We start from the raw sequence: 26,338 nt of genomic DNA, 5'->3' as shown, positions 1-26,338 counted from the left end.
AATGCCTCACAACTCTGAAGGATGTTGGGAGGTTTTGTGAAGACAAGACAAATACTGCCCACAACAAACATCTTCAATCATTTCAGTGCTTTAGCTCTTCTGCTGCAAACATACTGTACCTCAGACAAACAAGAGCTCAATCTGTCGGGTAAGGATTGTGTGATTTGTGAACCAATTCTTTAAAAAAACATTAATTTAGTTTCATTGAGGAACTTCAGACTAAATACATGCAAGCGTTAACACACCTTTGTAGAAAAATACATTTATTTTTGAACAGTTTGAAAATGGTATTTAGTTTACAGTAAGAAACATGAATCTAAATCAAAGTTAAATTGTAGCTAATAAAATCAAAAAATATGACAAACTCGTGCACTACAGTAAAGTAATCAGAGACAATACTTAATAAATATTAGACTATGTTTATAAGCTTGGAAATCACTGTGAGAATAACTTGCTTAGCTCACTAGACATTCTAAAATGGCATTGGTGAAATATGGCATGCTAAAAAATATAAACAACATTTCACGTACAACATTGTAAAATTACTATTAGACTTCTAAATGTACAGCTCCATTCATTTATACTTCTGCTTGATATACGGACTTTGCTTTTGTAAATAGCCATTTATAATAAAACACTTCTCACTGTACACTTCTTGAACAGGTCTAGTTCTTACCTATTTCTTTCACCAAGTGAATTAAATGTATAATTACATTCAATCTATGTGCAGTGGTATAGTAAGTCAACTTACAGTTAGTAAAGTGAACATTAGAAAGACAATCATAGTCATCATAAGTATTTTTTTCACAAAGCTATCTGACATACAAAACACATTTTCCTTGTAAAGCAAACCTATTTGTTCAATCAATTTTTCAGGCTCATATCAGACAGAAAAATCCACAATGTAGTGATTTCTACATTCTTAAATAATGTATGTACATAAAAGACTCACAATCTAGATACATCTTTAGAAAGTATAGCGAAATACATATTGAGCATATACCGTTTGGGTTAAAACATGACTCGATACAGTAGCAGTTATCTGGGTGAAACATAAATATTGTCAACTAAGCGAACCAAACTGGCACAATTGAAACATACTTGGAACTGAGTGATGGCCTCAGACATTAGTACAGTTAGGAAACTCCCTTGTGATCACTCTCTCCACATTACGGGCCATTCCTGGAGAGGGAATATGCAAACAGACAATAAATGGAACTGACGTGTACCTTCATTTTGGTCTAAAACTTTGTTTGTCAGAGCCAATAACAAAAGGCACAGCAGACTCAGGTCTTGTTCCGTTCTTTCATGCTAAGCAGTGCACATCTTGTTCACTCCCTGCCAAAGAGCTTTTACCCACACCATTACAGAGAACCCCTACTATGAATCTGTCACCTATCGGAATAAGATGGATATTTTGATATTGGCTAAAGTAACACCAAATGAGAAACACCACAGGTATCAAACAAATCATGAAATCTCTAACCAGGTGGACCAACAGATGGTCAAATAACGTAATGTTGAGACAAAAACCAAAGCTACCATAATGTCACACCTTTTGTGAATACACACTTTAGTAGATGACAAAACCCGAGAGTTGTTTCATGCTTCAAATCAGCAAGGTCAGCTTAAGATGGGGACTGCAGAGAAATGAACAATGGCTAAAGTGCTGACCTGCCACAAAAGCCTGCAGCCCACATGTCTGTCAGGGCCACTGCAATGGCACTTTCATCAGGCACAATCAACTGCTCTCCCAACTCAGAAGGTCCTTCTCCCAAATGAATCGGCTGTACCGTGATACATTCTGTCTGCAGAGCTGCCTTGTGTGTGTGCTCAGCACTAAGGAAGGCACTGCTATAGCTGTTCCAAAATAATACAATGTGGTGAGTAGATAGAGGAGTCGGCTTACCTCTGCTCCTCGCCTCCAGGTCCTTCTCCATGATCTCCTTGGGTGAGGAAAACTCGCTGAGTTTGACCTTGGACATGTTGTCATTCTGACCGACCGTGCCAATCACTTCTGGCTCTTTCTCGTGGCTGTCCTCTGTCTGCACATGGATCCAGGGAATTTTCCTAACACCACAAATAACCGCCAGAAATAATTAGTTGTTTTTACTCTGGGCTTGAATAATGTGTTGACTTTTCACCAGACATAATATATGCCTCACAATGATATACAAGAGAGAAAGAGTAAATTATGGTTTTTTTTTAAGAATTGGCTCACCACCTACCTTCAGTCTGTCACTGGGTACACACTTACTGTATCTGATAAGCTAATGTTTAATGCAAGGGAACACACCTTTTGAACTTGTAGATGAAGAAGGCGGCTAAACCTACAAACACCACAGACAGCAGCATCAGCATGGCAGAGCTGTTGTGGATGGGGTTGGAGTCAACCAGGGGCGCTGAGAAAGGGGAGACAGAAAGGTAGGATCGCCGTCATCCACCGGACCATTTTATGGAGGGAAAAAGAATGACACGTATTGGTCATTTCTTCCCACTGTGCTTCGCAACTGTCCATTCGCAAGGCATTTAGGAGAAGACTAGTGTCAATCAGGTTACGTTTTAAGATTGCAGATAAAATAGGAACTCTGGGAGGTTTATTATCTTCTCCCTGTGGACCAGGGTCTGCTATGCTTAGTCATGACTTAAAGCGCCTGGGTGCATTATCCAGAGTATATAACCTCTTCCCAGCCCCTTTAAGCCATCTTTCTCTCTTCTAGAAGGAAACCTATGAAGGCTATGACCTTTCTGCTGAATTTTAAAGGCATCCCAGACCTTTCCATGTAGACACAAATGAAGACAGATCAGTCAGAGGATGAAAAGGGTAAAGTCATGCTGAGTTGATCGACACGTTTTCGCAGTATGGTAATGTGCGACTGACCTCACCAATTTCCAAGGTGCATCCCAACTACGGTCATTGTTAATCTCCACATTGATCGCACCAATTCAATGCAAACCTATGTCGAAAGCTTGCTCCAAAATTTGTGAGAGAAGAACAAATTTACGTATTTTTTAAAGCTTAAAAACCCCTATGCAAAGAAGACATCTATTTGACTTCAAGGACCATGGTCAAAACAGAACAGACAGCACCACATGATTGGAGATAGTCATTAAGGAACCCTTCAACAAGGCGTTATACAGTCCAAAATGTCTACACTATACGAGTTGACATGTAGAGTTAGATTGGGAAGTGGGTTGGAAGGTGTTACAGAGAGCTTGGGCATTTGTTAAGAACAGTACAGACTAGGTCGATATTTTTGGCCAAGGATACTGGAGATTGACTTACCCAAGGTCAGCTGTGTGATATAAACGATGATCCGAGTGTCAGCTTTCAACTCAAACTGGATCAAGCCTTGGTTCAGCGCGTTTACAAGAATGTCCGATATCTACGGGGAAGTCGAAAACAATTGCGATAACCCAATATAATGTTTGTGAAAACTACGTTTGAAACTGACTGTGTTAGAAGCCCTGACTGTGATTCATTAGCGTGTTGATTCTGAGTGCATGAATAAATGAAGAGGAATACGCACACTCACTAAAGCCTCTTCGCTCTTCTTCCTGTGTTCAGGCGGTGTGTGCGAGTCAGGCAGGATGAACAGTTCTGCTGCTGTGGGAAGGCCAGGAGACAACGCCACTAGCAGCTGCTCCTCGGGAAAACCAGACACCTGCAACAAAATTCAGACCCAAACATAGACCACGGGCTCTCCAGGGAAAACCATATAGGGTTTCTTCAAGCTCGAATCATAAAAATGTGACTCTGGAACTCTAATCGTTAAAGTGTGGAAAATCTGGAGAAAGACATGAAAATAGTGAATGCTTCTGACATTAAAGTGTGTACTGTTTGGCTCATTAGCGCACTAAACATGACTTCAAAAGATAAGACCAAAAGATAAAGGAAATACAAATGGATGTTATGTCACATATTATGAATAATAACGCCCATAAGAGTGAGTGATGGACCACAGAGTTCAAGACCAGGTCCCTGAGTGGACAATAGACTGTGTACCTGTGATAGAGCTGTCCTAACTACACGGCCCACATCTTCTCTCCACTCTGGGATGTCAGGATTGTGCTCGTCAAGCATCGGGGAGAATGACAACAGCAGAGATTTGAAGAACTCTGTGGGACATTCAAGAGAGACCACCAAACACCATTTCAACATATCTCAGATTAATTCATGGCTAGATGAAGTTAAGCTATTAAAGCAGATTCTGATCATTGAAAGATCTGAGTATGCCATTTATCAATAATGGTTTTTAGCTCATTACCTTGACATTTAAAAACATTAAATATCTATAGATATTACTTAGGCCATGCTTGAATATAGATGGTCAGCGAAATAATGAATATATGGATGCACAGTGTTGCATTTTCATGTTGAGTGCATAGCCCCAATTAAAAATACTTAACATTAACCTTCAAACTAGACAGAGAATTGGAAGGCCTACCTTTAACAGCAATGACTTTGGTATCCTGCAGTATGAAGCCTCCAGAGGATACCTGGACTGTGACTTTTGTCATTCCTTCTCTCGCAAACGTATACGAGATGCTTCCCTCCAAGGTTATTATCGGCTGGATTTCAAAGGTAGGCGAGTGAACAACATTGGCATGAGAGGTTGTAAAACAATATGACCTTCTGATGGGTATGGATATTCATAAAGGAAGAAGTTGTGAAGCTACTGTATGGTAACCATAACACTGACACGATTACATGCTTAAACCAAGGTGATTCTTTGAACCATAAACCGAGGTGATTTCAATGCATAGCGTGTATTGTAGGTACACAACAATCCGAACACGGCTCTTCATGAGGCTCCAGACCATACGAATATTACATTTAATCCGATCAAACAACCGGGTAAGGAAGCGAGGGAAAACATGGGGAACGTTTGGGAGAGCTGTGAGAAAAGAGTCTCACCTCAGAGCTGTTCTCAAACCACCAGAAGAAAGTTACTGTTCTGGACTGGCTGGGCCACACCACCGCTGTGAGGTTGGCCTCCTTTCTCCTGATGGCCACTATGGGAGCTGACAGATGCACACGCTCCACGGGACCTGAGTCCACAGCAATGATACATGAATCAACACAGCACCAAGTCGGGCCCTGTCCACCACGGTAGCTTACACAAGACAGACAATATTCAGGAGTGCAAAACAACATATCCTGGAGCACTTCGGGGACAGGGGATTGACATGTCTCAGCATGTTGAGCTATGGTTTTAGGGTAGACTAGCATACTGGACATGGCATTCGATTATTCAGTGTTCTTCACCAGAATGCAGTCCTCATTCGGACGCTCTGGCTGCCAATCAGACCAAAGTAAACATAGACATTTGACCTAAGGGCACAAAGAAGCAGTTATTTTACATACTGGTGATGTGCAGGAATAAGGAGCTGGTGACCGAGCCCTGGCTGTTTTCCGCGTGGGTCGTTACTCTGTAAATCCCAGCGGACTTGTACGTGTGCTTGATTCCATCATCCGTCCGGCTCAGATTAGAGTAGGTGACCGTGATCCCGTCCCCAAAGTCCAGCTGGATATTGGTCCTCGGTGAGTCTCCCTGCAGACAGGAGGCAAGACACAGCATCCCTCACAGCGGCTTGGTTGTGACATTGTGCTTTTGCTCTTGAAAGAGAACTTCAGTGAACTGAGGTAAAATGAAGTTGTTGGCTGACATTTCTCATAAGAAATGTTTAATCTGCTTTATATGAATATTGAGGGTCAGCAAAAAAAATACAATAAAAAAGAGACAAGGGTAAAATAGGTTAGGGATTAAAGTTTGAGGAGTATAGAAACATCTCAAAGAGTAAAAAGCCTAAGTCATAATGACCAGAACGTGTCATTTTTCAGAAGCAGGCTACGGAAGTTCATTCTCTGGGGATGTGTCATCACCTGACACTTCAAAGGGACGGAATGATCTGGAACAAATGTACAAACAGCACTTAATTAAGAAACGCTAGCAGCAGGGGCACTCAGTGGTGGACTCACGTCCTCCAGATGCACTAGGAATGTCACGTTGCTTCCCACAGGAGCCATGAGCTCCCCCTGACTGGTAGCCAATCGGAGGCCTTGGGGCGGTCGAGGGAGACACGGCTGTTTCCTGGGTGAGAACACCTCCTTCCCACCTTCTTTGCAGTTATTGGACAAAACCTTCCTGTATCTGTCAATGACAACATGCAGAATACAAAAGTAAGATTGTCATGTGGGAAGATCATTTCAAACTGAATGAGGTATCTTGCAGCACTTAAAAGCTACATCTTTTCATTCCACACACTCCATCTTTCCGGCTAGGAATTCTAGAGATGTTTGTGTTGTGATGTATGATGTAGTATGGATCCTCACCCGGTGCTGTTGAGGTAACTCTGACTCGTGCTACAGCTTTTTGTGGCCGTGTTTGGGTCAAACCAAAAAGCGGAGGAACACTTTCCGTTTGCTTGACGTTCGTAGCCATAGTCACTGCCAAACAAAAGAACAGATATCATAATCACTAAATCAAAACTCAACAAACCATTTTTTTGGACAGTGGTGTACAAATACATGTTTAAGGTAACAACTCGAGGTAGGGTTGTCAGACAAAGGGGATCAAAGAGAATTTCAAACCGATTGATAAAAGACATTTAAAATTAATGTAGTAATCCATGACTTATTAATTTCATGCAAATAAATCATTTGACATTATGCAAATTAGCCAAGACTCTAACAATTTGTAAACTATAATTGGACTCTCTAAATGCACACACCGGGGCAACAGCCACTGTACATTTTGAACACTGTACATTATATGACATGTCACATATCGTTTATGATGGACATAATCTGTGAAAAATGATACATCTTGGCCAAATAATCAATTTACCGTAATTTAGTAATATCCAACCTTGGGTATGGAGATCGACAGTCTTATTGTGTCTTATTTCCAAAACACCAGGCTCACCTTTCCCGATGCCAAAACAAAGATAACCTGGAGTCCCCTAGTCCCTCACCTACCACTCAAAGTCGTAGGCTCTGCAGAGGCATGGCTCCGAGGAGGAGACCCTGGAGTAATCCTGGGTCAGCATGCAACGGTTCCCAGGCCGACGCTTCATATAGATCTGCTTCTCGCCCATCACACACGGCTCTCCCTGCCAAACAACACAGTTCTTTCATTCCCTGGGGTGAAAGCCATTACATCAAATACCAATGTTTAGTGCTCGGCGGCCTGGAATTATATGAATTTATAATGTCACTGTGAAAATGAATGGAGAAAGAGAGGGAGAGAGAGAGTCAGAGAGAGAGAGAGAAAGAGAGGGAGAGTGGGAGTGAGTGAAAGAGAGAGAGAGCGAGAGAGAGAAATGAAAATCATCGAAAGAGAAAATAGAAAGAGTAAAAGAGAGCGTAGACTGTATGTTAGAGAGGGACAAGGAGAGATGTAGAAAGAGAGAGAGAGCCTGCGTTGGAAAGAGGGGCAGAGAGAGTAATGGACGGAGCCACTCGCTTGTGCCCTCGTTTCGTGCTCCTAGAGAATGTACACTTACCTATGTATGAGCATGCACTGCATGCATGCTTGTGTGTTTGGAGTGAGAAAAACAAAACAAATTTGCTCATCTTGATGTTGGCATTTAATCAATAGGTGTCAACAGGATACCTTGTTGTGTAAGTGCCATGTCTGGTAATCTCCATCCATACATCTCCTGCTGAAGATGCCCTTGTAGTCAATCTTTATCAGCTGCCATTCTGACCGATGGCTAAAGTGGCCGAAGAATCTGTATAATGTGAGTAAACCAACATTGGGCAATGTCAGGCTAACGAGAATAATCATTGTGTAATAGAAATTGGACTTCTCATGTTCTTCAGACCTAACAAAGCTGCAGTCAAAATACCGCATCTGTATTTGCCATGTATTTTCACCAGTGAAAAGTGTGCTTTTTATTCAGAGTGGAATACACTTTGTTTCTGTGGATGAACCTGCTTATTTACACTTTTACCAGCTGTATTTCTCCTCTTAGTCCTTTGTTCCACCTTTTGTCCAAGACTGAGTGTTGTATTCCTTCTGGAATATGCCTTCCCCACTCACGTGATGATGTGGTTCTCTGACTCGGGTTCCATCAGGACTCCGTCCACGAACAGGGGGGCCAGGGAGAAGCTGTGGCGATCCCACTTCTTACCCTCATCCAGGCTGATCCTGTGACACAAAGCAGCATCACTTACAGTAATGCAGCATGTGGTTCATTGCTTTCCCAGTACAATTCTAACGTATACAGACTCTCGTAAGAAATTCCACACCTCACATCCACAAGTGTGTCTCTGAAATAATGTGTAAAAATGCCATGCTGCTATTAGATTAAAATAGAAACGCTAGGACCGCTGTTGGAACCAGTTTGGAAAATACAGCAAATGTTTTGGGAGATAAGGTTCCACTGTTAGAAAATCATGTGTAGTTATGCCAGGGATGACAAATGAAGTACCTTTATCAGTCTTTCTGTGTAGGACATTATCACAACTACACATGCACAGTACACAAAAGAACAAATGTTCCATGGGTCTAGGTAAATGTTGAGGGTGACTAAACTAAAAAGAAGTATGACTCAGTGGAACATCAGCAAAACATTTGAGAAATTTCTGTCACCTTTCACAGATCTTAATCGATTTTGACAGTGTTTCAGTGCGGAGGACATCAAAGTAGCTAGTGTGACAGTGCTCCAGCAACACAAGGACCAAGGCCTTCACAGTCCCTCAATACTTCAAACCTGCACTTCTCCACGTTTGCATAAAAGCTCTCGAAAATACCCAGCAACAGTACAAAGCTCTAACAGACATTTTTGTTGAAAGGGTTCTGACAGTTATGATGTAAGGGGGAAAAAAACCACTTGCTGTTGTTGAGATAGGCATGCAAACCTACCTTGCCAATCAGCATTTCAAAGGATTAAATGTATTTGTATGCAACAACAACAAAACCGTAAACCAAATTTAGTGGAATGTGTGCAGAAATTAGGCTAAGGTTTTACTCACCTGAGTCTTAAATCATTACCAAATGTATACTTTTACTCTGACTTTTAAAACATTACTACACTGCAGTAGATGAACAGAAATATAGTGTACATACCATAAGTGTCTAATGGGAGCAGTTGCATGTAAGACGGCCAGTAAAGCACCTCCATTGTCAAGGAACCAAACGTTGTGTTCTTCTTCAAAAATCTAAATGAACCGACAACAAACTTATTTTTATTTCAACAACTAGTGTGCACTCTGAAAATGCAACTGGCATGTCATTTATTAGAATAAAACAAATGTGGCCCGGTCCTGTTTTGTTGTCCAGATGGGGCTCACCTGTCTCCAGCTATTCCCCGCATCGGATGTTATAAACATCCCAAGGTTGGTGGAGGACAGCTCTGTACCAATGTTGCCTGAATACAAAAACAGAAAGATATTCCTGCTTATTTGCATAGTAAAGAGGCCTAGCTCCTTGCAAAGCGCACAAGCCCCCACAACGCATAATGTGCAATTTGATGTTTATTCCTCTGCAACATTTCATGTTCATCATAAATCCAATTCAGATTCAGAAAAGTAATTCTGATATAATGTCACTCAACATCTACATGGAGAGAATATGTTAATTGAAAGCAAATCACCAGTAGAAGCATACCTATTGTACATAGTACTGTACAACACTGTACTGTATCATGTATTGTTCTGTGTACAATACGCACGCTTCCACTGGTAAATATTTTTGGCAGTATGAGTTTTTTTGCCAAAGAATATCTCTTCATGTCAAATTCTGAAAGAAAAAAATTATTCTCTCCAACTGTACCTGTGGCTACGATGATCCCTGGTGCCAGGTCTTTGCTGGAGATGCGCCCGGAGGTGTACGGGTTCTCAGACATCTCCAAGTGCAGATGCAGAGAACAAAATGGCTGACAGCAGAAACACAACATGATTAGACCCACAACAACAAAAAACGACATTGTATCGAACATTTCTTGAACGACGCATTTACAATTAGTGCCAATCATTCTACACAAAGCAATCTCTCTGTAAGGAAAAACAGGTAGTTCAGAGGACAATTTAACTTTTATCTTCTGTTCCAAGCAGTGGAAATGTTTAAAAAGGACACTGGGCACATTAGAAAAGACTTTCATTCAACAGAAAACAAACCACGCAATCAAAATTCCCCTCATGATACAAAGATAAGCGTCGCCAAAATTGTTTAATTTGCTGATAAAAGGCTTTCAATCATCTCTCCAAATCAGCAACTTTGTAAAACATCAATAGGGGAGACAGATTTGAGTAGCTGCAATGGTCATTTGTATGATCCAGACAAGAACATTGCGACATCAGTTTTTGCTCTCAGTGCTTCAGCTCAACTTCCTTTCAATACACGTGAATGGTTTAGTAAAACGCATATCCAAAGATCACGATGGGGGTACTACTGTAATTTACTGTAATCTAACATTCATTAAGGTGTTGCCTACAGCGATTACAGGTAGTAAATTGAAATCACCGTGGTTGATGAAAACTCTGATGCCCTTCATAGACTGGTAAGTGTGTAGCTGTGCTGCATGCTGACATCCAATAAACACAGATCCCTTTTCAAGGCCTTGGCTCGACAATCAAATGGGAAATGAAAACGCGGCGGATCTTAAAACCGTTGGTTTTCGTGTTCAATTGGGAAATCACACATCAAAGTTTCACTGATGACTTTAAAACATGAGGTATTGGTTCTTCCAGAGCAGCAGAATCCACTTACCAGGACACAGTGGAGGTTGTTTCCTGCTACATCAGTGTCGGGGGCTGGCAGCAGGGCCCAAGTTTGCCCCTTGTTGTAGGTGATGAAGCTCTTTACCTGGTGTTCCACCAGTTTGTTGGCTAGAAACATCCCATTTATCCCTTCAACCTGGAATGAATAAATAAATACAGAAAATTGTCAAAGCAGCTGGAATGCATTACGAGTATGTTGTGCAGTTGCATGCAACAGGGGTCGACCTTTAGAGAAAATCTTAATATTTAAAAGAATACTTTAAATTGTGCATCCATAATACATTAGACATATGGTATTCTTCAATGTTTTCCGTAAAGATAGATGCAGATAAAGTATGCAGGAGATGTACTGTACATGGACCTTATAAAAGTCGACCAGGAGGTTGCCGGCAGGGCCTCTGCTGGTCCTTAAGTTCTCCAGAGACAGGGTGAAGTAGACCCCAGAAGGATCGGATATATACAAGCTGTAGGTGTTGTTCTGGTTCCACTCCTGGACAGCTGCAAATACCTGCTTCTCATCTGTGCTGATGATGTGCATGTCCTGTTAGATGGGCCACAGCCGGAAACAATGCATATGTCGAGAATTAGAAAGAGAGAGAGAGAGTCTACATAACTACTAGGCTACTATAGATCTATAGAACTACTACTGCTTTGAGATGTTCATCTTCATGTCTTTCCAACATTAGACAACGACACCCCTCCAGCTGTTGTTGTGGTTGGTGCATGGTGCATTTTTCAGAGAGTTTGGTGCTCTGCAGATAGATCTTACCTTGGGTAGACAGTATTTAGGCAGTTTCATTTGCTGAAACGATTCTCCCATGTAAGACACAAAGTAGCTTGCTCGTCCGGATTTGGTCACCTGTTCAAATGAAGGCTTTGTTACTGCTACTTCGGTCGAAGTAGAAAAATAGCTCAATGATTTAAATTCTAAATTGTTCTGTCGAAGAGCGTTTGGATGACTACGACAACATAAAATACATGTTCATTTAGAGACCTAACACAAACTCTACATCTCATCACAGACACTGAGAGACCAGACTAATGGTCCTTTTCTAATACTTTTTTAAATGTCTCAGACATCTTTATACACTCCGGCTTTCCCAGCCACTCACTAGCCTTGCCTACACCACTTGATTGCTTATTTTCTAATCAACTAGAGGGATGGTGTTTGTCCCTCAGCACACTACATTAGATCTCTAATGGAATAATCTATCGAAAATCGATGGGCTGCATTTTCCCAGGCCACATTTCTGAGGATGTTGCACTTGGCTGTTCCTTCGCTCCCAAGAGACAATCGAGGCGATGAGGACTGCTTATTTCGTTGTAACCCAATCGATAACCTCATTACTCTTTGTCAAGTTAAATCCAACTGCCCCAAGCAATGAAAGTCACAAGAAAGTCATCTGTGCCGGCCCAGCTCAAAGCAAACCCGCCAGCTGTGGCCAGCATGGCTATTTTCATCAACATCTATACCTCATACCGTCAGGGTCAGGGTTGATTCCAATCTCAACTCTGTTCAATTTCTCAATTTGATTAAATCCCTAAATAAATCTTTGTACAAATATGACAGTTCTGAATGTGCTTTTTTCCCTGCAGTTTAAGGATTGCATTCCTATTTAATTCTCGAAATTAATTGAGTTGGAATGAACTGACCCAGGCCCATGTATTGCACTACAAGTCTAAAAATGATTCATGGACAAGACATTAAGCCAACATATTGGAAACGTAAATATGATAATTTGATGATTCTTTGAGATATAAAAGGACATTTAAAAAGCATTGTAGCCCAATGAAATCCCTAGAAAATAATGAATTGGGGATGGCTCAAAAGTCACAGACATATGTCCTCCAATCCAAATGAATGACAACATGGAGAACCTAACAGCGCTCACTGTCACCACAATGTCAGTACGGTACGTGACAAGGACTCCAAACTTTGAGAGTGAGCCTAGTGAAGGTGTCATGTGGGAGAGGAAGCAATACTGGCAAACCACACCGTGACACCTGTGACAGTGGTGTCATGGCTAAGATTTACAGTTAAGCTCATGTAGACCAGCTGTGTTCGCTGTAGAGAAAGTGGGGAAGATATAACCAAGATGAATGGGCTTAACCTCATTCAGAGTAGATAAGTGACCACCAACACAATCATATTTCACTTCTTTTCGGGTGGTGGTCACGTGTTTGCAAGTTCGAGGACCTGAGATTATGGTTGCTGAGGCGACAGTCGATTCTCAATATTAAAGGGATACAGTGACACCTGCGACACCTCAACATCATACACCAGATAACACCAGGACAAAAGAAAGACAACTTCAAGGAAAAGGCATGACTTGAATGCAGAAAAAGAAAAAAATGAGAAAAATCCATAAGGAAACGCAAAACGCAAAAGAAAAGCCCAAGCCTTAGACTGAGGGTTTCAAACATCTTGAACAAACATCCAGTAAACTGTACACACCTGCACAAACACATATTCATCCTGCACCACCAGTGAGTTGGTGTCTACATGACCGGGGAATAAGTACTGCCTGTAAGCTTCTGTACAGCGTTGAGCTCTGCACTTTACATAGTGAGCTCCTGCAACAAACAGAGGAAACGGTAGATCAGCAATTTTCCTGCTCTCGTGTCAAATCCACATTAAATGCACTTTGGAAAATCATATTTATTTGATTTGTTTCACCGATAAAGTTGTATGACAGAAATACAATAAGTTTACTGTAGAAAATAAAACCCCATAATAACCTGACTTTCTTCAATGCAATAAAGTCACCATATTTTAGGCACACAATAAAAGGAAGTACTCCTCTTGCTGGGACAATTAATAAACGATGCTATTATATGAAAACAAAGCATTTTTTTTGGTGCATATTCATTCAAATGGACATTTTAACTGTACTAGAGGGATGTTAGATTTGCCAGGAAACCCCGTAATTGCTTTGACAGAATAGAGATTTATTTTGGATGTGGGGGATTGAAGTTCTGGTACGAGGCACAAGGGACTCATTAAGAGGAAAATACATCTATCAATCTACTATTAAGTCCTGTATTTGTTAAGAGACTCATATCGTGCTTTGCAGTACTTCTGGGACCCATCCTGAACCATAGAAGGGGCCTCATCTGTCCTTTGACCTCGTTCTAAATGAGAGCCAAGGGGTCCGCTGGGTGATAGTATGGGGGTGATTCTACAGCACTCACGTCCTTTGGCGATACGGGTCTCTATGTGGACCACATCAGATTCTCTGTCCAGACCCATTACTGCCCTGCAACACAGGAGAGGAGTGTGGGCGAGGGGGTGGGGGGTGTGGGGGGGGGGGGGGGAGGGGTGGGGGGGAGGGGTGGGGGGGAGGGGGACAGAATGGGTTACGGGAAGGGTAGAGGCAGGAAGAGACAGAGATGTAAACACAGCCAAGAGGGACGGAAAGAACAGAGGCAGAGGGTGAGGAGGAAGATGAGGAAGAGCAGCGGTGATTGAGAACTAGTTATGCTACGTGAGGACAGTAGCTGCCGATGATGGACAACCCTACTCTGAGCTACCTTCAACAGTATAAATAACACATGGTGGTGTGCGGTTTGTCAACATCCAACTTGTTCCACCCGTGACTATTAATCTCAATGTGCGACAGTCAATACAGAGCACCACACAGGAGCTACACATAAACAACACTGGCTGAGCAGAAGAGAAAATGTCCCTCTCAATCGAAATTGATACCAAACAATAACGCAGTGGGCATGCTGTATGATCTAGATTGTGCTATTACGTTTTTCTAGAAATGCAAAAAAAAAAGTGTCAAAAAACAAAGATACTGTAAAAAAAAAAAAAAAAAAACATTTCAAAGAGAAGGTGTCATTTCTAAAGTACATATATTTGCTGTGTCACAGTTGCCATTACAGCTCTCACACTGCCCTTATTAAATGTTTCACTTCTCATGTGGAGAGAGTGTCCTCCAAACGGCGTCCTTTCTATCTGCTGAGGAGGCTCTCTGCTTTGACACCCACCATGACAACATGGGACAAACTGCATCACATCAATATTCACTGCTTTGTGCCCATGCACTTGAGATTACAGGATGACAGCAACAACAAAATCAGCATGTCATACTGGGCTATAGAGAGAGGACAATATTTCAAACTCTGTGAGAGGAGTGCGATATCGAGTCACATTTCACATTTCATTTGTCTGTTTTGACAAGCTACAAGTGACAAGCTATGACACTAGGTAGCGGTCATGCGCACCCAATTTGAAAATATAAAATACAGCATCTTAGCAAACTTGGCGGTAAAAAAGGTATGGCAGTGAGTGTGACTCAAATTAAATCTCAGTTACAATATTCACAACAGTCTATAATCTTGACAAGACAGGAAGTGAGGTCATACCAGTAGAATCTTCCAGGCATCACATTCTCGTGAACAAGCTGCCATTTTCTTCCAAAGTCCATTGTACTGTACAACTACAACAATAACAAAATCCAAAATAATTTTGAATATTTCATCAGTACATTCCTTGCACTCCAAACAGACACTCTCGTAAGAACAAGTGCGCATATTACCTTGCTGTCGTGACTGTATGCCAGTATCCAGTTCTCTTGCGCTGGATGAAAAAGCAGACTCTGAATGTAGAAGTTAACTGGAAACTTCTCAAAAGTTGCTCCTTCGTCTGAGCTGATGAGTACGCTGCTCTCGAGCTCTGGGTCGCTAAGCATCATTATCTAAATAACAGAGGCAGGGGGAAAAGAGAGAAAGGGAGGGCAACCAAGAGGGAGGTAGAGCAAAATGTATAAAGTGTCTACCTGTAGGATTGTTCTAGAGATGGAGAGAGACGGAGCAGGGGAACACAACACAGGGATTTAGTTCAGTAGAGGATGTGATTGTCTGCTGCCATTGAGCAACATCAATACTGGTCTTGCTGCACGATTTCCATGAGAACATCAGCGATGATTAGGTGTCATACCTGTGTAGCTTGTTTGTCAGTCAAGCAGTGAGCTGAGCCTGAATGTGACGGGGTACAGAAGGGGAGGTATACGGACACTACTGAGCAGTTTAGCTAGAGTGGGATTCTGTTTCTAATTTGCCCGTCCAGGCTGGCACCTTGGATGTCCTACATAACTCCTGGATCTACAGTTCTGATCAGAGAGATAGAGGACGGAACGAGAGATAGAAAAAGAAAGAGAGAAAACATATCGATGCTTTACAGGTACATACCTTTCTCTTGTTAGTTGGACAGACATAAAGATAACTCAGAACTGTCCGTGAACCAACTTTGTCGTTCAGCTTTACGTAAGTGCTTCCAAAGTCCACAGATCTAACAATGAAAAAGGAGATGAGATTTGTTCTGATACATTGGTTTTCCTTCAAGGCTACAAACTCTTCATTGATCAGGATATGGTCAAATACCGTATGTGGTACTTTTGGCACAGAATGTTTTCACTTCCTAGTGTATTTCATTGTGCTATATTCATCTTTTTGAGTCTCAGTGTTAAGTATATTAGGCTATGTATAACTGTGTAAAGTGCAATATATCGTTTTAGAAGCCACTGTTCCATATATATAATTTTATAATTTTCGGTTATAAATGATGTTAGCACGTACTGAATTCTGGAGTTTCCACCATTAGAAAAATATATGAACATTTATTTAAACAAAACATTTTCCATGCTCTTGTGCAAGTTCTTAAATCACTCCTGCTTTCCAGAGTAAGGATACATGGGTTCCCTTTATTTTTCATGGTTATATTACACCTCACCAAACAAGCGCTCATGTCTCTCAGTTCTACCTGGACGCCTCCAAATGTAATTTCAATGCATAATTGGATAGATACCAGAGGGTGCTATCTCTGCCTATGCATTTAGGTGAATCATTCCATTTGCTGTTGACATTGTTTTTTGCGGGTCTCCTTGCTAAATGCTTTTGTGTTGGTGTTTAAGTATTCTACTCAGAGACATATCTCCTCGTACTTTGGTGGCACGGAGACAGCTTTTTCAAATTAAGTTATTATGGCATGGAGTTACTTCACCGGAGGAAAGCAGGCATCACTTAAAGAAACACTCGGGAGACGCTTGTTAGATACCTTTTCGGAGACAACCATTGATCTTCACATTGCTATCAAGAGTGGCCCGGGGCTTTATTCATAAATCATTTATCGTATTATTACAGAGATCATTTACTCTGTTTCTTTTCATAATATTCAAATGGTTTCTTTTTTCAACATCACACTAAGAGTCTTCCAGCACCCTGGAGGTACACTCTAATTTACTTGTGGAGCCATTGTTATCCAGACACCTTGATGATGGAATACCTCCTGTACACAATATGGGATTTCAAAACGTGTCAAGTCGGGTGTAAATCTTAGCTGTGCCTCTAGTGAAACAGAAATTAATTTGAGACTCTATGCTTGGTGAACTGATGGTCTTTCTGTCAGGTGTATTTCAAAATGAAATGAGTTTCCTGTGGGCTTGGGGAAAAGGTGAGAGAAAAAAGTGTATCTGTATCAGAGTGTGGATCAGACCCTGTATAATCCTTAATGAATTCTCCATTCTTATTTATGATGTGACAGCACACTGTAACTCACCTCTCCATCCACAGTAAATGGTATTGGTACGGCCATAGCAATTGCATGTCAATTGCTTCCGAAACAATGGGTTGTTGGCTCTATTCAATCAAAATCAACATTGAGAACTTTCCGGAATGAGGGGACATAGCATTGACCCCATAAAGCAAGAGAACTTATATTCTTCGTTCAGTAAATCATCATAAACACGGTTCCCTACAGAGTAAATATGTGAGACAGCAGAAAACCAGGTCTTGCTTGGCATCACATTATATTTTCGCCGGGCTAGAGTCTCTCACCTTTGAACCTGTGGTAATGATTGTGCTACAGAGGAAAGATTGGGTTGTTGTGAGCACATATTGACTTCCAGAGTGGATACAGCTGTTTTATGTAAGCTACTTTATACTGAAGGAGAATGCTATTAATCATACTATAGTAAGGTTGAACATGGTACCTAGGAATAGAATATTGTCCGCTTGCTGTATTTGAAACTGCTACATTTTCATAGATATCCTGCAGTGTTGACATACCCTCTATATCAGTTTCCTGGTGATTGATTTGAGTCCACAAACAGTTTAGGGTTCTACCCGTTTTACGTTTACACAAATGCTCATTAAGACACTTACCTCCAGAGAGAGCTCTCTGTGACAGCTCCCAGGTTGAAGTCATAAAGCTTGGTCAGGATCAGGATGACCTGAGCAGAACAACAACAACAGGAAACATAATTACCCCCAGTGCTGCAGTGTCCCTAATCACCCTGACTTCATCCATGGATTTCCTGTCGAAACGCATGTATACAAGCCCAAAGTGTGATTTGCTACATTACAACCAAGAATCATCCACCTCTGCATATGACAGCCCAATGACAACAGATCCTCATGCTGTCAAGAGATGCCAGTCTGCAGGCTGCAGTGATCTGAAAAGCCATGCAGGCTGTCAGAATTTTGTGTCAGTACCTCATGTGGAATGATACTTACATGACAGCAGAATCGGAAAATCGTTCAGTGAACAACAAAATGAAGTATGAATCAGTTCCTCCTCTATCCCTGACTCTCTCTCTCCAATTTTCAACCCATGACAGCCATTGCGGTTATAATTGAACGTTATAAAATTGTGGTGCTTTTTGCCACATGCTTTTGCATTGATGTGGAATAGACATTGCACAGTCAGTACTCCTAGGCCGTGAGTGGCCTAGTCATAGAGGACAGTGCGAAATGGTGTGCAAAAGTCTACTGTCACTTGGACGGCATTATAAACGACTGCCTACAGGGATGCTTGGAGTGCATGAGGGGGTGAATGGGCAGAGAAAGACTGAGAGTGTGTAAGAGAGAAAGAGAGGCAGAGAGTGTGAGATAGAGATAGAGAGACAGACAGCGTGAGAGAGAGAGAGAGTGCTGGTGGAGAGGAAGGGGAGTGGTGATGGAAATAAACATCAAACGAAAAGTAACAATAGCATCACGGATTAAAAATGCTGACTGAAAGGTAGGTCGAAAGCTCAATTACAGTGAGTTTAAACACATTAACCTTATGGAACCCTTAGAACGAGTCATTAAACAAAAAACGCCACACATGAGTTAGAGAACAATGCCATGCCCGAAGCCCGATTCCAAAATGCTAAAAACCCAATTGACCCACAATTTACCCATCAAACACCCGGTCTGCTTGGCTTGGACTATCTCCATTACAGGTTAATTAACCAATCAGACAGAAAGATAACTATTTGCATAACTGAATGCACCATGTCTGCAAGGACCAGCAGCAGAGTCAGAATCAATTTAGAATATAGATTTAGCTAAATGGGTGTGATGTTAGAACTAATTGCCTCTCAAAACATAGAGGAGATAGAAACTCCACCAAACTGTTTGTCATTAGTCTCCTGAGCTCACTTTTTCACATGATGACGGGTCAGTGGCATGGGAGCCTACAACACAGAGCGTGGTAAATTACATCTGCCTCTAATAAGGGATTAGTGGCAACTGGGGATAGCTTCCACTGACGTCATGAACAGCCAGAGCTCTCTGTCCCTCGTCCCCAGGCTATATTGCCGCCTAAAGCAAAGCATTGAAGCATCATTGCACAGCCACGTAAACGTTTAAGATAGGCAGTTTTACGACTTCAAACATCATCACCCTGACAGGGTAACAAATTCAAAATCAGTGTGAGAGCCTGTTGACGGAGGTCTCCTCTGCTTGAGCTGCTGAGCTGCTTCTACCAAATTGTTCCTAAATTCCTTTGTTCTTTTTTTTTTTGGTGGGGGGAGAGAATCAAAACTCTGATTACCATTGTTTTTTCACAATTGACTCATTAGCAAAAGATGACCCACAGAAGTGGGTCCGTGGCTATGCTACCCCCTTAGGGACAAAGGCTGGCAAGGCAGACGACTGGGAGTCTGATTTGTCCATAAGTGGATTCATCAAGGGGACATCATTAGACACAGCGTTCCCACACGGTTCCCGTTATCAGTAGGCAGCTCTTGTCAAATAAAGAGCGACTACTATACATGCAAATACTGGAGCCATGAGGGACTTTTCAACCAAGCAGCGCACATATTCCACAGTACTGTAAAGAAACATTCCATTCCAACCATTCCAACTCCAACTTTATGGTGCAGTACTGCATTTATGTAGATGGGCAGGGGGGAAAAACACAGAAGAATGTCAACGGATATTATTTTGAGCCTTCTAGGTAAATACCATTTTCCATGCATATCATCGCTCACTTGTGTACATGAAATTAAGTAAGGACCCTGGAAGGCCTAAAGCAGTGCATTTATTCATGTTTATGTTTTATTGATGTGGAGAACGCTGCATTGCCCAAGGAAAGTCAACCAATCATTTTTAGATTGGCTCTCTCCCTCCAAGGAGTTCAGTCATCCCTTTATCTTAACATTCTGGTCTTGACTTTTTTTTTCTTCTTTCTTTTAATTGACTCTCTGACTGCTCGATTTTGTTATGGAACTACGTATTCCAATCCCATATATTTTGTGAAATGCCAGTGCCCACAGAGGAGAGAGAAACATAAAAGCTATATTAGGCCAAAGTGGTGTTTGCCTACGAAGAGACTCTTTTGATTCTTTGGACATGCTTGAATGAACAGCTTCCATGGCAACAGAGGTATTTGGTCCCTAATTTAATTTTGATCTATAATCTGATACCAACTGGACACATATGTCAAAATACACACACCTCATATACACACACACAATCACACCCCAAGATTTCAGTCCGAGTCAATTCATTTTACTGCCAGACAAATGAATTAATCAGCAAGGCCAGAAAGTTAAGAAATTCAAAGGGATTTTATTGAAACAGACAATGTAACACTGCATAGGGCAGGTGTACTGGAGGATGGATATTAGACTTGTCTCTCATCTTATCACAGACTTACCCAGATGCTCACAACTCAAGCAATGAGCATTTCATACCATCAACAGACTATCTGAAGTTCCTTCTTTCATCCTCTGGCATGTCACATTCTTTGTTCTCAAGTCACACAGAATACGTTAAAAAACAAGTCGGTTACAACCCAACTCCATCTCCACCACCCCATGCATAGTAGTGATAGTGATACCGCTGACAAGCGATATCAATGCATTTGGTACAAATGGAAGAAGGTACTGTTATGCAGGCTATACATAGATGAAAGAATCTTGATTCTTTGGGGTGGAGGAAAATGGCTCCACCGTAGCTCAAGCAGGATGGGCAGTCCGACATAAAGTGCCTCTGTGAATGACTCACACAGACACATCTGTCCAAGTAAATAAGTCAAGCTCATGTGTGTGTGTGCTGCGGGACGAGACCTTACCAAACCAACTGCAATCCTTGCTAATTCACACATCCAGTGCCGTGCTTTCAAACTACAATCTCAGCTAATACGTTGTCCTCTTCTGTCAGTGAAGCGTATGACTGCATGCCTCCAATACTGTCTCATTTTAATTGTGTAGGCTGGGTTGAAATGGGATCATTAATCTCAACACATGCCCGACTGTGTGGAGAGAGATGGTACAGTTGCTACTTAGTGGGGAACTGTGTCTGGATAGGAGACCACAGACACTTTTATGTCAGACTGATGCACTGATTCAGCGTACCCTAAAGGGACAATATCAGGATTTAAATTAATTTCTTAGGGACACCTAGTTGGCATCAGGCAATGATCCAAGGTCCTTTGTAATATGCCTAATAAAGAATTCCATTAAATATTGCATAGACATACGACTGTACTAATTTACCTTTGACATCCACTGAAAAGTTCAGTGTGATGTGTACCAGTCTACTGTTTGTATTAGGCTTTTCATGAATATGCATTAGCTTTTTTATGTACAGCCTTCTCATGGGAGAGAAAGAGATACTCATTTGTATGTGTTTTCCAACCATCAATGTCGGCTGCAGAATGTTACTGTGTGATCAATGATGTGTTATCCTTGAGCCAGTCTACTCATCAACAACAATTAAATCGATGACACGTCTTATCCTTGAGTCAGTCAACTCATCAACAACGATAAAACCATTTCCTGATCCTCAACCATCTCATGGAGACATCTCACGTCACATCACCGGGTCATCAACGTCAATTCAAAACCAGGAGTAAAGGAGTCAAGACCAATAGTGGCTAGACTCAAAGCCTGTTGTAAACATGATCTGATTTCATACAGGGTGGAGAGATGGAGTTTGAGTCAAAAGAATAACTCAACCAAGTGAACAAAACGTGTCTCAAAGGCCTAGACATTGCCCAGAACATATTCGTATAATTGGGCCCCTGACACACAACACACAACAGACACGGTGTGCTCTGTATCTGCAGTGGCACTGAGAAAGAAAGCAAGGAGAGACAGTTGAGAAGCAGTCCTGTATTACAGCACCATCGCATCACAGAAAACAACCGGAGGAGATGGTGTGACTGTCAAACAACACAAAGCTGCCAGGAGCCGCAGCTAGCAGACAGAAGAAAGCCTCTGTCTGCACCAGGGCTGTTCTTTTCACGGCTCTACTCCCCTTTCACAACAGTGGCAGAACCAGACAATTCAGAGCACACGGAAATAAATACACCTAAATGGATTTGTGATTAAACAGCTTGTTTTGCTTTCGTGGATTTGGATGAGGGGAGCAGTGCAGTTAGACGAAAGGTGTTGTTCAGTTATAGTAGTTGAGAAATCTGATAGCAGAATAAATTACTGGAGTTTTTAGGCATCGCCATGGTGGGGGATCATCTCAGGATGTGTTGATGATATTCATTTTTTTCCAACCCTTTGAAAAGATGGGGGAAAAACTCTCCAGGCCAAAACAGTTGACTGTAATCATGATCATGAAGAATATTTTCCACTAAGCTATGATTTTCAGTCAAATATGATTCAGATCCAAATATCCCTGAGGGTGACAGGGAAAACCTAAACATTAAAATGATGGTCACGTTATGGACAGAACCTTTGAAGTTGTGCGACCATAAATCGAGACACCAAAGACAGGACAACAGTACGGCATGTGCCACTTGTTTTGTTCTCATGATTAAGTACTAATGTATTCATGTATTCATTAGAAACCATTTAAATCAAACACCTGCCGTGAAATAAGGGATGCAAATTTGCAGTTGTGCCTTCAACGTTTGACACCCTTGTAATTTTTATTTTTATTTGGAGTGGGTTGAAACCCATCTTGATTGTGAGTCTATGGGGGCATGCATGAAGCAGGCCATGAGCAAGGTAATCCCTTTCCCTATAGGAAAGCTTTTTCTCCTCCTCACTAATATGGATTGAATTGATTGTTTATACTCAAATGATGGAAAACATCCTTCCGTGTAGATGCAGTTTTCATCCGAGCAAAAGTCTAAGTGAAAGTCCCCATGTGCATTAGTGCTCCCTCTAGTTGTTTACCTGCCCCCAATATGTACTTAATCCTCGAGTGCTCTGTGTTCAGAGAGCTTTCAACAATCAACTCTGGCTATATTCATGAAAATAAGGAAAATAGACAGAAAGTAGTCTAAATATTGGAACAAATATCCCATCCTTTGCCAGGGACTGTTTGTGATTGTATTGACCCTGACTTTGTCAATGCTGACAATTGCGAAAGGATGTCATGTCAACAAACATGTTTATGTCATCTATTTGACAAAATTGGAATTCTGTCATGAGGACAGATTTGTTCAGGGCAGGATTTGGCAAACGAGGAAGGGATAATGGAGGCAACGCTGCCCAGGCAACACAAGTCTCCTGGGTTCAAGACCAATGCTTCTGGTCTCCTCCTACTCCATCAGGAAAGGCATCGCATATGTGTAGCAACTTACTGCCGTGAGACCATCCAACCCTATTCCCCCCACTGATACATAAATATGAGTATACAGTAGTTGGTCTACTGTAGATGAATGTTTGCAAATCCTGTGTGTGCACAAAGTGTGATAAATGAAGACACACACGTTCATTCTTCATGTGTTCAACACACTTAGTCAAACACCTGTGAAGCCATGGCTGTGTTCTCAGCAAAACAAGCTGATCAGTCAAACAGGGTGGACTGCGGTCCCGCTATCCTATCCTGGAGGACCTTATCCCATTTAAGACAAGATAACACTATTCGTGTTGCTTCGGGCAGTGCTCTACGGTTAAGAGATGGTAAAAGAAGAGTGACTTGGAGGCTAAATGTATTGAGTATATTTTTTTAATGTAGACTTTCAAATGAATCCTGAATCATAACAAATCGTAGTCTGTTGTCATACACAGTGTGTGTCGTAGCAAGTGTGTGTGGAGTGTTGAGTAATAATATGCATAATACATGCACTGTTGAAGCGTTTTCTCACAATCTTAATCACGTGCAAAGATCTAATAACATAACTTTAAAGACTGTTCCTATCACCTAGTATCAGGGTTTAGAAATACTCTACATGATTACACTGTGACAGTTATAAATCTAATTAATTACATGGAAGCTTGTCAAATATGATTCCAAGCCAGCTTAATCAGCAAGGATGTTCACTAAAAGGATGTGTGTGTGTGTTTGTGTGTATATGTCATAATATGTGTGCATATACATGAATAGTCAATTGAAACCAATATTTCACTACTTGCATTGCACTCATCAGGTCCAGCGAAACTCTGAGTGCTGTTAAAGTGCTAAGGTAAAATTAGTTCATATTGATGTGAGACTTGATGATCCCTGCACACAAATGATTCATATTAAAGACAAAACTGCATTTCTGGGGTGCATTTTGTAAAGAGTAAATGTGGATCAAACTGAATTATTACCATACAAAGAAAGAGCATTGGAATGAATAGACCGAGTAACAGCGTAAAAATAGTTTTCACAGAAACATGCAGGGGATGCATACATTAGTAGTAATAGGGGAGTCAGGTGGCTGAGCGGTTAGGGAATTGGGCTAGTAATCTGAATCTGAAATCTATAAGTTGCTAGTTCGATTCCCGGCCATGCCAAATGACGTTGTGTCCTTGGGCAAGGCACTTCACCCTACTTGCCTCAGGGGGAATGTCCCTGTACTTACTGTAAGTCGCTCTGGATAAGAGCGTCTGCTAAATGACTAAATGTAATGTAAATGTAAATATGCTCTTTATTTTCAATCCCAGTGTTACATAGTTCCTCTCAGTTTATTTGATCAGTTCATCTCTGGAGGTAGATTACACCCATACAGGCTAGAACGAAAAACAGTCTGAAGAAAGGTGTGAAAGTAGTCCAGCTTCCAGTCCAGCTTCTCTCTGACAACTGCAGTATGGTCTTACATTTTGCAGAATGTAGCCTATTATTTTCATAGGCCCTAACACCTTGTGGTTGGATCTTACCTGAGGTAACGATGTGAGAATCATGTCTTACACACACTGGGACTTAATTCCATTAGTCCTGACATTGATCGACTTTTCTCATGTATATTAATTACACTGTTAATTTATTGTCATAGTAAATTATAATCCCTCATTATATTCGAGATTTTTTATTGTGATATTATTTATTCTTAACATCTTTGAATAAATTGTGTCATTTTGAACTTTTATTGGAAATTAATCTATGTTGCGCTTTGGTACACATCTGTGCGTAAAAATACGCGACTATATTGGCGATTGGAAATCGATTAATAAGTAATCTAATAATGTCTACGCTATAAGTAAAAACGCTACATATAATATATTTTTTTAAACTGCTCAACCTCTAACAACAGTGGTTTGGTACATTTTGGCCATTTAACTCACGCTGCTGTTGTGTCCGGACCAGTGCACCATCGCTTGGTTATGCGCTGAGTCTCCGAAAAGAGCGACAGTGGAGCTGACCAGATGCGGCTCACTTTGCCTCGAGCCAGTCCCTCTAGCATCATCTCCGGTACGCCGGTATTCGGTCCTCGATCCGTAAAGACCATGCACTGACTCCAAAAGCCGCTCACTTGAATGCGTCTCTCCAAATGTACTCCTATCCGAATCCTCTGCCAGTTTTGTACCCGAACTTCGTTTTGTCCTCGCAAATGTAAGGCCATCGATTTTGTCATATAACTTTGTGTGATTTTCCACATTTTTTACGTCAAAGAAACGATGGTACTTTCTGAAATCCACGAAAGAATACTTGGAACCTTTTCTTTGGACGACTTCCATAGAGCCGTGTGCTTCATTCCCAATTACTCCATCTAAGTTTGCTCGAGCTTCAGCTTTTGGAGGCATATTTTCATTTGGCTCCATATTTGGATGTCTCGAAAATTCTGATTTGTGGTTGTTCAGTTTAGGGACTTTGTCTGTTTTTGTATTTGTATTTTTTTCCGAAGCAATTACTCCCACACGATGCCAAACGTTCGTTTTAGGGGAACGTGTTGGCAAACTTGTTTCCACAAATGCTCTTATTGTGGGGTAAATAGGAGTCAAAAGACAAGCAAAAAGACAGAAATGCCAAACAGAACCCAAGCAGAACATCGTGCACCTTAACTGTTGCAAAAATCAAAAAGCAAGATATATAGGCTACGTCCTGTAAGACTAAAGTAGCCTACTTTAGTAGTTGAAGTAACCCCAATACAACTTCTGAAATATTCACCGCATAACCACTGTAATCTCCAGCAGTTTTAGCTGATGTGTTCACGTCCAGGATTTTGTAAAA

General features: G+C 41.3%; 1 protein-coding gene across 1 annotated transcript; it reads right to left on the bottom strand.

Moving 5' to 3' along the window:
- Positions 1-255: 255 nt before the first annotated feature.
- sorcs3b (sortilin related VPS10 domain containing receptor 3b) lies at positions 256-26,338 on the bottom strand. Its single transcript, XM_062463702.1, has 27 exons — positions 25,453-26,338; positions 17,897-17,964; positions 15,926-16,025; positions 15,274-15,432; positions 15,101-15,174; positions 13,922-13,986; positions 13,185-13,303; positions 11,499-11,588; positions 11,091-11,270; positions 10,719-10,865; positions 9,783-9,885; positions 9,302-9,378; positions 9,078-9,169; positions 8,049-8,156; positions 7,620-7,737; positions 6,983-7,116; positions 6,338-6,451; positions 5,984-6,155; positions 5,369-5,555; positions 4,919-5,052; positions 4,449-4,572; positions 4,007-4,119; positions 3,531-3,665; positions 3,287-3,386; positions 2,297-2,402; positions 1,910-2,070; positions 256-1,182 (listed from the first exon to the last, which is right to left on the bottom strand). The coding sequence occupies exons 1-27, from the start codon at positions 26,155-26,157 to the stop codon at positions 1,121-1,123; spliced, it is 3,747 nt and encodes a 1,248-aa protein (XP_062319686.1). The 5' UTR covers positions 26,158-26,338; the 3' UTR covers positions 256-1,120.

Source organism: Osmerus eperlanus, chromosome 6 (assembly GCF_963692335.1).
Source record: "Osmerus eperlanus chromosome 6, fOsmEpe2.1, whole genome shotgun sequence".
In the NCBI taxonomy this organism is placed as follows: Eukaryota; Metazoa; Chordata; class Actinopteri; order Osmeriformes; family Osmeridae; genus Osmerus; species Osmerus eperlanus.
Note: the sequence above shows the minus strand (reverse complement) of the source record. Positions and strands in the feature narration are given on the sequence as shown.

Excerpts from the sequence above, each read along its gene's own strand:
- sorcs3b (XM_062463702.1), bottom strand. The coding sequence starts at position 26,157 with ATGTTCTGCTTGGGTTCTGTTTGGCATTTCTGTCTTTTTGCTTGTCTT. Across the intron at positions 17,965-25,452 it reads GGTCCGGACACAACAGCAGC|GTCATCCTGATCCTGACCAA; the intron begins GTGAGTTAAATG and ends TGTTCTGCTCAG. Across the intron at positions 11,589-13,184 it reads ATGAATATGTGTTTGTGCAG|GTGACCAAATCCGGACGAGC; the intron begins GTGTGTACAGTT and ends TCATTTGAACAG.